The sequence below is a fragment of the Phocoena phocoena genome, chromosome 19, assembly GCF_963924675.1.
Source record: "Phocoena phocoena chromosome 19, mPhoPho1.1, whole genome shotgun sequence".
NCBI classification, from domain to species: Eukaryota; Metazoa; Chordata; class Mammalia; order Artiodactyla; family Phocoenidae; genus Phocoena; species Phocoena phocoena.
The window spans coordinates 58,900,865-58,914,111 of NC_089237.1; the positions used below are offsets into that span (position 1 = coordinate 58,900,865).

At 56.5% G+C, this 13,247-nt stretch overlaps 1 protein-coding gene across 1 annotated transcript; it reads left to right on the plus strand.

Moving 5' to 3' along the window:
- Positions 1 to 172: 172 nt before the first annotated feature.
- Positions 173 to 12,716, plus strand: ATPAF2 (ATP synthase mitochondrial F1 complex assembly factor 2). The gene is made up of 8 exons (XM_065897706.1): positions 173 to 379; positions 5,993 to 6,037; positions 6,279 to 6,424; positions 7,423 to 7,520; positions 8,924 to 9,004; positions 10,543 to 10,655; positions 11,000 to 11,115; positions 12,579 to 12,716. Exons 1-8 carry the CDS (start codon positions 247 to 249, stop codon positions 12,714 to 12,716), a joined length of 870 nt encoding a protein of 289 aa, XP_065753778.1. The 5' UTR covers positions 173 to 246.
- Positions 12,717 to 13,247: the final 531 nt, after the last annotated feature.

Sequence of the window (13,247 nt, forward strand, 5' to 3'; positions counted from 1 at the left end):
GGCGGGGCCTGGGCGTTTGTGATACTGATTGGCTGCGGCGTGCGCTGAGGCGCGCGGCGACGGCGCGCCGCGAGTGTCGTGCGCAACATGGCGGCGCCCATGGAGGCTGAGGACGCCGGCGGCCGGTGAGAAGCTCCGGTCGCCGGTGAGAAGCTTCGTGCGGCCCGAGTGCGCAGCGTGCGGTCCCTCCGCTCGGTGTTCCCCGCGCTCAGATCTCGCGCGGTCGTTCTCCCAGGCCCCCGCACGATGTGGAGGAGCTGCCTCCGGCTGCGGGGCGGGGGTCGCCACCTCCTGAACTGCCCCCGGGGTGGCCTCACCGCCTCCACGGGGCTGGGGCCAAAACCCCCGGCCCACGCCCGGGCCTACGCGCCCCCAGCAGGTGAGGGAGGCCAGGGCGGAGCAGGCTGAGGAGTTGGCCGTACAGGGTCACAGGTCGGAAGGGAAGCCCAGGCAAGGGCAGGGACCGCCCCAGGGCGCACGCGCGTCGTTTTGTTTAGCACGTGTGGCTTTTTTCTCTTCTGTTAGGAAAGCAGAAGTCATCCTTGTTTTCAGGCGGGGAAATTCGGGTTCTGGGTCGGGATTGCCCCAATGGAGAAGAGCAAACTCTGAGAGGTTTGCGGGGTAAAGGCCGGTCTGCCGGGCTGCTTTCTGTGTCCCCGCGACCCGGCACCGAAGGGACCTGGAGCCCGGGCTTTCAGTCTTCCATCCCGGCCGCTGTCTCCGCAGCTGTCCTGACCCTTCCTCCTACTGCCTTCCCACGACCCCTGCCATCTGCTAAGGAGTTAACACCCCGTGCCTCTTCCTCCCCTTCCGACTCAGATGAGGCTCAGGAGAAGGTAGTGGCTCTTTCGTTGCTTCTGGGGAGAGGTTTTAGGGGTAAGAGTGGGAGTGACTCCGTTGAGTGAAGATAGTAAAGCTCTCCTTCCAGTCACTCAGTATTGATGTGCTGAGGGCGGGAGGCACCGTTGTCTTCAAGAGAGACGTAGCCTCTACCTAGGTGATGTTCAGTGTCGAGTGCAGAAGGTTATAACACCCTGGTTAAACAATAGCCTATATCCTGTGTGAGGAAGGTACAAAGAAGCACCTATTCCCATCTTGGGGGTTTTGAGGGTCTGGAAAGGGTCTTGGGTGAAAGGACATTTAAGCTGAGCCTTGACAGACGAGAAGGAGCTCAGTGTAGAGGAGCAGGGAGGGTGGAACGCGGGCGGCTGGAACACGTCCAGAGGTGGCAGCGGGTGAGGGAGCTCGCTGTGACACTGCCTGCTTTAGGAAATCTAGAGCTCCACAGGCAGCTTGGCATCGTGGCAGAAGCACATACCTGGGGTCTGATGCTGCTGAACCAGGAGCTGTGTGATCTTAGGCATGTGACTGCTTCGTTTGGACATCATTTTCGTCTGTGAGTTGAAGGGCTAGGTTGTCTCTGAGTGCCCTTCTGTTCCATAATTTTATACAAATAGGGAAGAGGAATGGATGTAGCAGGGAGCAGAGAACTCACCTGTCAGGGCCCAGGTGAAGGGCCTGGAGGTGATCCATGAAGAGCCAGTAAAGGGGAAGAAGGAAGGGCATCTGTGACCGTGTGATTTATGATAAGAAATGTACACGTTTGGTCATTTTCTTGTACTGGCATACATCTCCTAAAACCCTTGTAGCTTACTAAGTAATGAGAGCTATGGGAGAATCTTTTGTTAAAATAGTCGGTCTTCTGTCCTAAAAGAGCTCCAGAGTGATAAAGGTGAAAGGAGGGTCTTATTACTCATAACAAGCCCCTTTCAACCACACCTGAGTGTATGTTAACAAGGTGACTTTTTCCTTAGGGAAAGCCCCTAAGGATGGCGGCTGATTGCCAGGGGAACCAAACACACTTGATTAGAGGGTTGGAAGTTTCAGCCCCACCCCCTGACCTCTGGGAAAGGGAGAGGGACTGGAGATTGAATGGAGGTTGATCACTAATTACCTGTGATTTAATCATGCCTGTGTAATGAAGCCTCCATAAAACCCCTGAACTATGGGGTTTGGAGAGCTTCAAGGTTGGGGAACACGTGGAGATGCAGGGAGGGTGCCCAGAGAGAGCATGGAAACTCGGCACCCTTTCCTCCATACCTTGCCCCACGCATCTCCTCCATTTGCCTGTCCCCGAGTTGTATCCTTTTGTAGTAAACTGGTACTCTAGTAAGTAAACTGTTCTCCTAAGTTCCGTCAACTGCTCTAGCAAGCTATCATGCAGGACATAACTCTTGTAAGACTGAGTCCTTAATCTATGGGATCCTGCACTGTCTCCAGGCGGGTAGTGTCAGAATTGAGTCAATTGTAGGACACTCAGCTGGTGTCTCAGAGTTGATCAGTGGTATCCGATCGGTAGGGATCCCTAACCCTAACCACCCCCCCTCCACGTTTGGAGCATAGTATCTGTGTGAGTGTGTAAAGGAAAACGGGAGCGTTGTTTTTCCTTTACAGCACCCCAGGGAGGCAGCACACGAGCGAAGGGGACACGTTCAGGAATTCCCTTAAGTTTCCTCAATCAGAGGGTTCATCCAGTTGGTGGGTGCCACTTGCCGTCATGGTGGCACTGACCTGCCCCTGTCCCGTTCTACTGCAGACTTGCTAGCTTCGGCTCTTGGTAGGTAGTCAAACGTGGAGGAAGATAAGAGTGGGTGAAAGAGTGCCGAGCAGTGGGACGGAGCGTCTCGCGCCGACCTGAGCGCTCTGCTTTTCCGACCTGAGCGTCTGTGCGTCTTTGGAGGAGTGGAAGGTTAAACCCAAGTGGTGGCTTCTCCGTGAAGACTTGGAGAGGCAAGTAGATTGAACTTGGCTCCTTAGGGACAGCTGTGCCATTGAAGGTTGTCGGAAGGCAAGGAGGGGGTTAGGAGAGGGTCACCGGGCTGTGTGGCATCCAGCCCCGTACCAGCCGTTGGAGCCGTCAGCCGCTTAGAGGGGAAGGTGTTCGGAGAGGCTGCCTGTCCAGCTGAGGACGACACCGGTGAGGGCAAGGCTGGGGGTCTCCTCTGTTTACAAGTTGTCTGTCGCCTGCACAAGTGGTTTAGCTTCTCAGTCTCTGCCCCGTCTTCAGAGGCTGCTTGTGCTGGGTTGAGGCAGATGCTGTAGATAAGGAGGCCGGCCTGCCACCTGTTTTTGTTAATAAAGGTTTATTGGAACCCAGCCCTGCTCATTCACTGACATGCATCTAGGGCTGCTTTCACCACAGTGCAGAGTTGGCTGGCTGCACCAGAGACTGGATGGCCTGCAAAGCCTGAAATACTTTATTTGGCTCTTGGCAGGTGTGTGCCAGCCCCTGCTCTGGATGCTAGAACAATTTGGAAAAGAGGTGCGTTGAAGGATTTTTTGACAGCTTTATTGAGATGTGATGCACTTACATTTCACTCACTGAAAGTGTACAACTCAGTGGTTTTCAGTATACCCAAAGGGGTTGTGCAGCCATCGATTCTAGAACATTCTTATCACCCCAAAGAATCCCTGTACCCGTTAGCTACCGCTCTCCGAGTACCCCCTCAGTGCTTCCAGGCCTAGACAGCCACTGCTTTATTCTCTGTGTCTGTAGATTTCCCTAGTTTGGATATTTCATATAAATGGAATGTGGTTTTTTTGACTGGCTTTTTTTCATTCAGCATGTTTTCAAGGTTTATCCCAAGGGTGACATGTGTCAGTACTCCATTCTCTTTCACAGCTGATAACATTCCGTTGTAGGGACACACCATGTCTTATTTATGCAGTCATCCATTGGTGAACGTTTGGGTGGTTTCCATCTTTTGGTGTTCTGAATGCCTCTGTAAACACTTGAGTACAGGTTTTTGTGTGGGCATATGTTTTCGTTTCTCACAGGCAGGTAGGTATCTAAGAGTAGAACTGCTGGATCAAATGGTACCTAACTTTCTGAGGAACTGCCACCCTGCTTTCCAAGGTGGCATTTCCACCAGCAATGTATGAAGGTCCCAGTTTCTCAACCTCCTTCCCAACATCTGTCTTTTTGGTCATAGCCATCCTAGTGGGTGTGAAGTGGTGTGTCGGGGCTTTGCTTTGCATTCCCCTGATGATGAATGATGTCAAACATCTTTTCGTGTGCTTTTTGGACACTTGTACATTTTCTTTGGAGAAATGTCTATTCAGATCCTTTGACCATTTCTTAGTTGGGTTGTCTTTTTATTATTGAATTGCAAAAGTTCTTTATATAGCTGGCCCAAAGAATTCTGAAACTTGAAAACGCTCTGTCACAGCCGCCCCAGGATTATGGGTAGAGGGACCCCGAGTCAGAATCTAACTTTAAGGCTTAAGGCCCACCAGGTGGCACTGTTTAGAAAGAGAAAGGTATTGAGGCAGCTCTGGGAAGGCACGTCCGCTGTTCCTGGTGCACCGTGGTGGTTGCAGTTCTGAGGCTTTGAGTCTTTCCAAAGGAAAGGCCAGCCCGGAAATTAAGGCTGGTAGAAGGATCACTCACTGGTCTGTGAAGCCTGGGACAGGAGGAGGAGTGTCCGGGGAAGTGACACAGAAAATCGCCTGTTTCTTTCTACGTATTGAAGCAGCCTCGCAGGAGAAAGGGAGCCAGTGGACATTGATTTCCAGTTCCGCACTCTTCACAGGAGCAGCTCGTTAATGTTCTCCGCTCATATAGCCTGGTTTCTTGTGGCAGCTTTTAAAATTCAATGCTTTTTTACATACCCATTTCTTTGTATCTACATAGTCCTTAAAATTGTCACTTAAAAGGCACCAAGTGTGGTTTTGCCACAGAAACAGACGTTCTGTAAAGGGAGTGATTCATACTCAAAATAGACCTGTTCTGTGTGATCCTACAAGACTAGCCTGTCTCCTGCCTGTAAGGATGGGGTTTCCATTGCTGGTAGCTCGCCCTCTGTCACTGAGGATATGGGTGCTTCACAGGCTCCTAATCTCATGACTTGTCTTATGAGACCCAAGACCTTGGAGGGTCCAGGGAGAAAACCTCCATCTTTTGACATTGTTGGGGAGCATGGATCCCGCCAAGTGAATTTTCCAGATCCTGGTCTCGTTGCCTGTGTGAACCCCCTACTTGGCTCCCCCACCCTCCTCGCTGGGACCTGCCGGCCTCCTCCCCAGATGTGGGCCTCTGCAGCCATCGTGGGCACACACACACACACACACAGACACACACACACACACACACACACACTCACACTCTGAAAGCCATCAGCACGGTTGGGCCTGCCCTGCTCTTCTGCAGCTCTCAGGTGCCATCTGGCTGCTTGGACGTCTTCCTTTGGCCCAGAGGAGATAAGTCTTCTTGGGTTTAGTGTCCGTCTACCCACGAGACAGTACATGCCTCGAGGGCAGGGTTGCTTTGAGTCCTGCCCTGGAAGGGGGTTAGTCATCACCAAGTTTGCTCCAAGACTGGAGTTTGCCCTCCCCTCAGCGCAGCCCTGAACCCACCTGGCCGGCATCTCTGATCAGCACAGAGGTGGAATTGGCCAGGACAGAGGAGGGGGGCAGAGGTAAGAAGACCCCCTCGTGGGAGACATCACTGTCCCGGCAGCTTTGGGAGGTTCAGCCTGTGCCGTCAGTCTCTGCTCCGTCCTTTCTTTGACCGCCAGGTCTCTTGGGCCCATTCCCCATGGCCGTGTGGGGCGTGTGGCAGAATGCTCTCTGCCACATCCTTGGGGGGGGGGGGTCCCTCCCCCAGGGATGAGTCAGCCTTCAGATCCCCCCACCCCCCACTTCCTGCCTGGTCTGGCTTTGGACTTGCTGCCCAGCCAGGCGCTGGAGAACATGCTGGACATCGTCTGGGCACCCCGACCGAGGCCTCCAGACAGATGCAGGGGCCTCCAGTCTCGTGTCGGCGGGGCTGCTGCCCCTAGCCTCTTACTCAGAAGCCACTGATCCATGTGGAGTGGGGAGACCCTTGGGTGCTGTGTGGAAGTCGGGGTGGTCAGTCAGAATCAGTGGTGGTACAGGCTCCTTCTGAGTCTCCACAGCATTTTAAACTGCTTTTGAAAAATCTTCCCAGCAGAAAGGAAGAGGTTCTATCAGAATGTCAGCATCTCACAGGGTGAAGGTGAGTGTCTGGATTTTTCACTGCCTCTTTTGTTTCTGTGAATGGGTGGAAACACTTTTCACCTCCAGCCAGCTCCTCGGTAAGCTTGACCTTGGCGCTCTCGTCGGGTGTGTTTCTGTAAGCCACCCACCCCCCAGAAGGATCTCGGGGCGTCTTTGCACCGAATCAAGTAGCTAAATATAGGGGTGGTCACTCGATTCTGCTTATTATCCCCTGAGAGGTTTTCACCTGTTCTTTCAAGCTGGCTTTGAGATCAATCTGGACCACAGGAAGCTGAGGACTCCCCAAGCCAAGCTCTTCACCGTCCCCAGCGAGGCCCTGGCCGTCGCTGTGGCCACTGAGTGGGACTCCCAGCAGGACACCATCAAGACATACACCATGCACCTGGTAATAGGTCGCAGCCCGTGCCCGAGGCTGCCATGGGCTTCGTGGGGCACCGGGCAGAATTAGGGATCCTCTCCCGATTTCAATAAGGCCCTGGGGGCTGTGGGCACCCACCCCACCCCCACCCCCAGGGCCTGGTTCCTCCCTGGGTCTCGGGACACAATCCTTCCCTGGCTGCCAGCTCTCTTATTTCCCTCTGGGGCAGCCGTTCCTTTGTTTTGTCAGCTCTGAGGGTCTGTGATGGTCTGGGTCATGTGCTGGTCATGGACATGCTGGTCATGCTTGCTGTCCATCTCCTCAGCAGCACGTAGCCAGCCTGGCCTCAGCTCAGTTCGCACTCAGCAGGGTTGGTGGCGGTGCAGACCCTCCCTGAGAAGCTGGCCTCCCTGAGGCCCTAGAGGAGCAGCTGGGGAGAGGCCCACTTGGTCACCTTGGGCAACTTGCCGCCCCTTGGGCAAGGTCCCCACCCTGAAAAGTGGGTGGTGGTCAGGATGGGACCAGACGATGTGTCGAGAGTCTGTGCTTCCCGGCACATGGACCCAGGCCCCAGGCAGGCTTCTCAGCCTCTCTGCCCGCGTGCCAGCTCCCCTGGAGTGTCCACGGAACAGGGGACACGGGCTGCAGACGGAGCCTTCGGGTAGCTCAGCAGCCTGTGGGCCACAAGGCAGATCTGGAAAAACCGTCCTGCCCCTGGGTTGGCTGGCTTGTCCCCTGCTTTCTGAGGCGTCAGGGAGTTGGCGGGTGAGCTTCTCAGCCGGATCCAGGAATGCCTCCACGTTGCCTTCGCTGGACCTGATCTCCCTGGGCCTGGCTTCCCACGTCTCTGTAACGGTTACAGTGATAGAACCTCCTGGAAAGGGTTGTGGTGAGGATTGAATTAAACACTGCAGAGCCTGGTAGTACAGAGACTGAGACCTTGGGGGAGTTCATTGTTCCTGGGGCCTGGGCAGTGTCCTCGGGGCTGGCTGTGCTGACGGGCTCTCTCTCTGCCTTTGATCCAGACCACACTGTGCAACACGTCTCTAGACAACCCGACCCAGCGAGACAAGGACCAGCTCATCTGGGCAGCCGTAAAGTTCCTGGACACTGACACCGTCTGGTAATGGACGTGCGGGCAGCCTCCCCGGGGCCTGAGCGAGTCCCTCAGGCTGTTTGCCTGGAGCCTTCTCAGTGGAGGAGAGGGCAGGCCCTTACCTCCTCAGCACTCAGCTGCTCTGCAGACCCCAGGCGGGAGGGCACGGGCTGCCCCAGCGTCGGGCCGGCCCTCTCCCACAGCCAGCAGCTGTCCCCTGGCCTGGGGCGGGATAGGCTAGTGGCCTCTGCAGCTCTCTCAGGCTCCAGGACCCAGGGGGTCATGTCCGGCCACCGCACGTTCTCACGTAGGTCGCCTGCTTCTCACTTGTCCGCTGGGTCACGGATGGCCCGACCTTGGCATCCAGCGGCCAGCCTCCTCGTCTGCATCCTCCCTGCACCTGGGTTCTCTCGCGGGTGGGTCGGGGATGTTGACAGGAAGTGGAAGGAATAACCGAGCATCCCCACGTCTGCCGCCCGAATGCTCCGACACCCGGGTACCTCCAGGATGGCACATGAAATCGGCACTGGGGCGAGGGGACAGAGGTGTCCCTGCAGAGGCTGCTGGTACTGCTGGTGGAAAGTCCGCGCTGTTTGCGTTAGGGACCGTTTGGTTACAGGGAAGAGTACCCTTCCAGCCCAGCTCAGAGAAGGGGGTTTTCTTGGAGACCATCCCAGTACTGAGAGCAGTTGCGGTTGGGAGCCCCCTCTGCCCTGGGGGCCACTCCTCTCCCCTGGGCAGCCGCCTCCCCGCACCTTCGTGACCTCCCTGCCACTTCTGCTCACACCGGCCTGGCCTCCCCGGCACCCCCAGGCTTCCATCCCAGGAGGCCTTGCAGCTCAGCTCCCCTCAGCTGACCTCATCTCTGTCTCTTGGTCAGAACAGTGGTGTGGCCTGGCATCGGTGGTGCCGGGCAGGGCCGCTGGCGGCTGCATCTGTGGCTGGGAGGCACGTGGGCAGACAGGCAGCTGGCCCGTGGCCGGGGCGCCGCCTCTTGGGAGGGGCTGGCAGGCAGGATGAGTGACCGAGCTTCTGGCGCAGCATCCTGGGACCAAGGGGGTGTGGGTCTGGGGACAGTGTTAGTGTTGAGGGCAGCACCAGGACAGCACTGCAAGCAGTGACCTGTCGATAACTGGGGGTGTTCGGTACGGTGGGTCTCAAAGTCAAACTTACGCAGAACCCCTGGAGGGCTTGTGAAGCTGCAGGCTGCTGGTCTCCACCCCCAGAGGGTGGGGCCTGAGGATGCGCATTTCCAGCAAGGTCCAGGGTGAGCCCTGGGCCACACTTTGAGAACCACTGCTTTAGGGGAAAGGCGTGGGGGCGGGGTAGGGGGTGGAGAGGTCTGCTGTTGCGTTTTGTGTATCTGTGTCTGTCGCTGGATGAAAGAATTGTACTTTTTTATTAATGGAGGTGCTTTTGCACTGAATTAGCTGCAGGGTGGAAGAACCAGAGACGCTGGTGGAGCTGCAGAGGAACGAGTGGGACCCAGTCATAGGCTGGGCCGAGAGGAGGTGAGCCGCTCAGCGCTGGGCAGGCCAGGGTCCAGGCCATGCTGGACAGCCGAGGCCCTGAGCTGGTCAGCGTTCTGAGTTCAGAGCACCCAGGGGACTCAGGACAGGGCCACCTTGGGGGAAAATGCTGTTCAGTGCTTCTTCCCCCATTGGCTGTGTGACCTTGGGCTAGTGACTTGATCTCTCTGAGCTCCCTTGTCTGTGAGTGAGGCTCATAATCCCTCCCTTCCCAGGGTGTTGGGAGGTGTACGCGAAGTGGTGCACCCTGCTTGGCACACACTGAATGCTCGCATTGGCAGATACCGCCCTGCTCGTTGTCACAGTTGCTGTACAGTCGTATACACAATCACAAAGCAGCGTGTGTGATCCTCACACATGGAGAAAAGTCTGGACAGGTGAACCTGTGGGTGGGAGGTTTCCAGGGATTGATGATGCCCAGTGCTTTTTCTTGGCAGGAAGACTCTTGTGCAGAATTGAACAGGCCATTGATATGGCACAGTTGATTCAGTTTCATTTCATTCCCAGGGGATTCGCAAAGGGCTCTGACCCTGTGCTCCCTTGACCACAGTATTTTGTAAGTGTGCGTACATGGAGTGGTTTTGGCATAGCGTTTTTTATCTGTACACATTTCCTGAGCACCCACGATGTGTCGGCATCCTTGGGTTTTGTAGTAAGAGGCATAGCCAGTGTGCTGAAGGATCAGATAAAACCGAACGACTAGATGCCACGTGAGAACTGCAAAGATGCGATGCCATTTTGGAGTGCAGTGAAATGGAGCAGTAGTTTGGTGCCTGCAGGCCTTTGCTGTGGTACAGAATTGTCAGCTTTTTGTGGCAGTTGAAATTTCTCACCCATAGCAGATTACAGGAAAACGTGGCCGCTTCCTGTGTTCCATTTGTACTATTGGAAATTTCGGAAAGACTGTTTCTAAACCAATAGGAAAAATCAGTGATATGTGAGAGGAAATTACAAAAATTGCTTTTATTCCATTGTTTTTTCCTGCATTTTTTTTTCCTGCATTTTATGTAGTTAAGATTGTTCTTGAAAATGTGTCGTTCTTGAAGCTAGCTCGTGTCCCAGACTAAAAACAGTGCCTTGTGTATGGTAGAGGCTTAATAAATGTGTGAAAAAATGATTGCCTGATACAGGACATACACAACTATTGTAAAGAAAACAATATTTAAAAGAAGTCTTTTATGGCTCATATGTGAGGACTTTTCTGCAAAGGTTTGAAATGCAGGCAGCCCATAGTTCTGATGGACGTTCAGGCCAATGAATTCGAATTTCAGGAGCTATAAGTGACCCCCTGCTTCCTGACTTGCCAACTCTGCCTCCATCCAGAGCTGTTTCTTGCCCTCTGCTCTTGGTGACAGAAGGTTACTAGGTCAGGAGGACACTGACTGCAGCGGCAGGTGCTGTCCGTATTCCCAGCTGGCCCCTGAAGGGGCACACGTGTGCTCAGCAGGCTGGGGCTCTGCTTCTGGGCAGAAGCTGGGCTGTACAGCAGGACGGACAGACATGCAGCCTCTTCCTTTTAGATACGGCGTGAAGATCGGCTCCTCCACCAGCATCGTGGGGCCCAGCATCCCAGCCCGGACTCGGGAGGTGCTGGTCAGCCACCTGGCCTCTTACAACACGTGGGCCCTACAAGGTACGTGGTGCTTCCTGTCGGCCAGGGAGGATGGGCTGGGGGTGGAGGGCTGTCATGCTAACCTGTCCCCTGGTCCGCGGGCCAGCAGGTTCACACCCTCTCTGGGGGACGTGGCTCTCCCCTTGTCAGGAGTCTCCATTCAGGTCTCCCTGGCCTGGCTCGGATCACGGGGTGGAGTGCTCGCTCTGACGGGCCGGGGCCCGCCCCAGGCAGGAGCAGAGCAGGGATCCCCGAGGGAGAGCAGAGCGCCCCTTGAGAAGTGTGGCGAAGGCTCTGTCCCCCGCCTGGCGACTGCCCCGTGTGGGACGGGGGCCCCGGGTCCTGACCTGGCTGTGTCCCTGCAGGGATTGAGTTTGTGGTGAGCCAGCTCAAGTCCATGGTGCTGACCTTGGGCCTGATCGACTTGCACCTGACGGTGGAGCAGGCTGTGCTGCTGTCGCGCCTGGAGGAGGCCTTCCAGGTGAGGCGCAGCCCCAAGGCAGACTCCCCGAAGGGCACCCCGCCGTGTACACCCGGAGCCCGGACGCTAAGGCCCGAGGCAGACTCCCCGAAGGGCACCCCGCCGTGTACACGCGGAGCCCGGACGCTAAGGCCCGTAGAGGTGTCGTCGCATCACAACGGTAGCAAACCACGGCTGTTCTGCTCAGCCCTCCCTCACCGCCTCGCCGCCTCTTCTCAGCACCGTGTCGGGCGAGGGCTCTTGTTTCCCATCTTGCACAGGAGGAATCTGAGGCGCGGGCGACCCCTGAGATGATGCCAGAGGCGGGTCTCGGAGCCCCCCTCTGCGGGTGGAGGTTCAGGCCGGTTCGGGCACAGCTGCAGGCTGGGCCCCTCAAGATAAGCAGGGGCCGCGTGGGTGCTTCTAGAAGGAGGCTGAGCCTGCACACCCGGACGTGCGCACGGCGGGCCCTCGGGGCTGCTGCTTGTGCGCGTTTGGTTCAGGGGGCTCAGAATCGATAAGGCCTTGCTGCACTGCCGTTTGCGTCTTTTAACTCAGAATGATGGTGCTCTCGGCAGTGCCCTTGTCACTTCTCCAGCCTCAGAAGGTTAACTGCTGTTACAACTTGGCTCCTAGCGTGCTGAAAACCTTTTTGTAATGACAGCATTTTCCAAGTTCGTCTAGTCACCCGCTCAGGAAAATGCCAGGGGATAAAACTGCTTCTGTGTTGTGAGAGGCCGGCTACTCTCTGGTGTGAGAAAGGGTTGGATGGGAAGAGGGCGATCTGGGCCTGGAGGCGGCAGCCAGGAAGCCTGGTTTCCAGTCCGGGCTCTACTTTTGGCTGTGGGGTCCGAGCGGGGCCATCGTTCCCTGAACCTCACATTCCACCCACCGCAAAACAGTTCTCTCAGAGTATAAAACGCCCTTCAGATGTTCTGGGCCACCTGAAATGCAGGTAGATCTCGAGTTCCTGGGTGGGGGGCCCACGCCTCTGGGCCCCTGGCCAGGGAGGGGCCCACAGGGTGGGCTGGAGTCGCACTGACAGCCATGCTCAGGACAGGGCTCCTCCTGGAGAGAGTGTCTGCAGCCCTGCCCAGTATAGACATGCCGGCCTCTGCTGCCCCGGCCTCCCCCAGGAGCCCGGCTGCAGCGACCGTGTGGCCCTGGCTGGTTTATTCATCCCCCCCACACCAGGGCACTTACAGCCCTGCCCAGTGAGGCAGCTCATGGAGGGTGACACTTTGCAGACTGCCTCACGTCAGCCTCCCCGTGGGAAGGTCAGGCCTCTGGGGGAGATGCACGTGTGGCCGTACCCATGAGCACAGTGCCTGCTCTGCCTGCCCCCCCCCCCCACCGTGTTTTCTTACCTGTCGCTCCCCCTGCGTGTCTCTCATGTTCGAGCGGGATCAGAGCCTACTCTCCTCAGCTATGGGACGTCGTGGCTCTGGCCAGTCACCCAGTGGCCTGTCCCGTCCTCCCCTCAGATCCAGAAGTGGGGCAACGTCGAGTGGGCCCACGACTACGAGCTGCAGGACCTGCGGGCGCGCACGGCCGCCGGCGCCCTCTTTGTGCACCTCTGCTCCGAGAGCTCGGCCGTCAAGCACAAGCTGCTGCAGGGGTGAGGCCGGGCCCCAGGCCGCGCGGCTGGTGGAGGCCAGCTTGCGCCGAGGCAGGGGGCATGGGTACGAGTGATTATATTGAACGATTCTTTGCCTCGAAGCTCATGGAGCCTCCACTCATTGTTCCGGTCACCTCTGGGTCCCCGAGGCCACCCTGCCTACCCACAGGGCACGTGCTGCTGGGCCGGACCCTTCCACCGGGGAGCTCTCAGTGGCCCTTAGCCCCAAGGCTTTTGTTTTCCAGTTTTTAATCAAACAGTCTATTAAAACTGAGTCCCTCTTGGTCCGAGCCATCTGTTTCTGCTTGTTTGTTCCTACTGTTTTAGCAAAAATGATTTACTCTTAAAAATAGAAAGTAGGGTTTCCCTGGTGGCGCAGTGGTTACGAATCCGCCTGCCAATGCAGGGGACATGGGTTCGAGCCCTGGTCCGGGAAGATCCCACATGCCACGGAGCAGCTAAGCCCGTGCGCCACAAATACTGAGCCTGCGCTCTAAAGCCCGTGAGCCACAACTACTGAGCCCACGTGCCACAA

Excerpts from the sequence above, each read along its gene's own strand:
- ATPAF2 (XM_065897706.1), top strand. The coding sequence starts at position 247 with ATGTGGAGGAGCTGCCTCCGGCTGCGGGGCGGGGGTCGCCACCTCCTG. Across the intron at positions 6,038-6,278 it reads CAGCATCTCACAGGGTGAAG|CTGGCTTTGAGATCAATCTG; the intron begins GTGAGTGTCTGG and ends TGTTCTTTCAAG. Across the intron at positions 11,116-12,578 it reads GCCTGGAGGAGGCCTTCCAG|ATCCAGAAGTGGGGCAACGT; the intron begins GTGAGGCGCAGC and ends TCCTCCCCTCAG.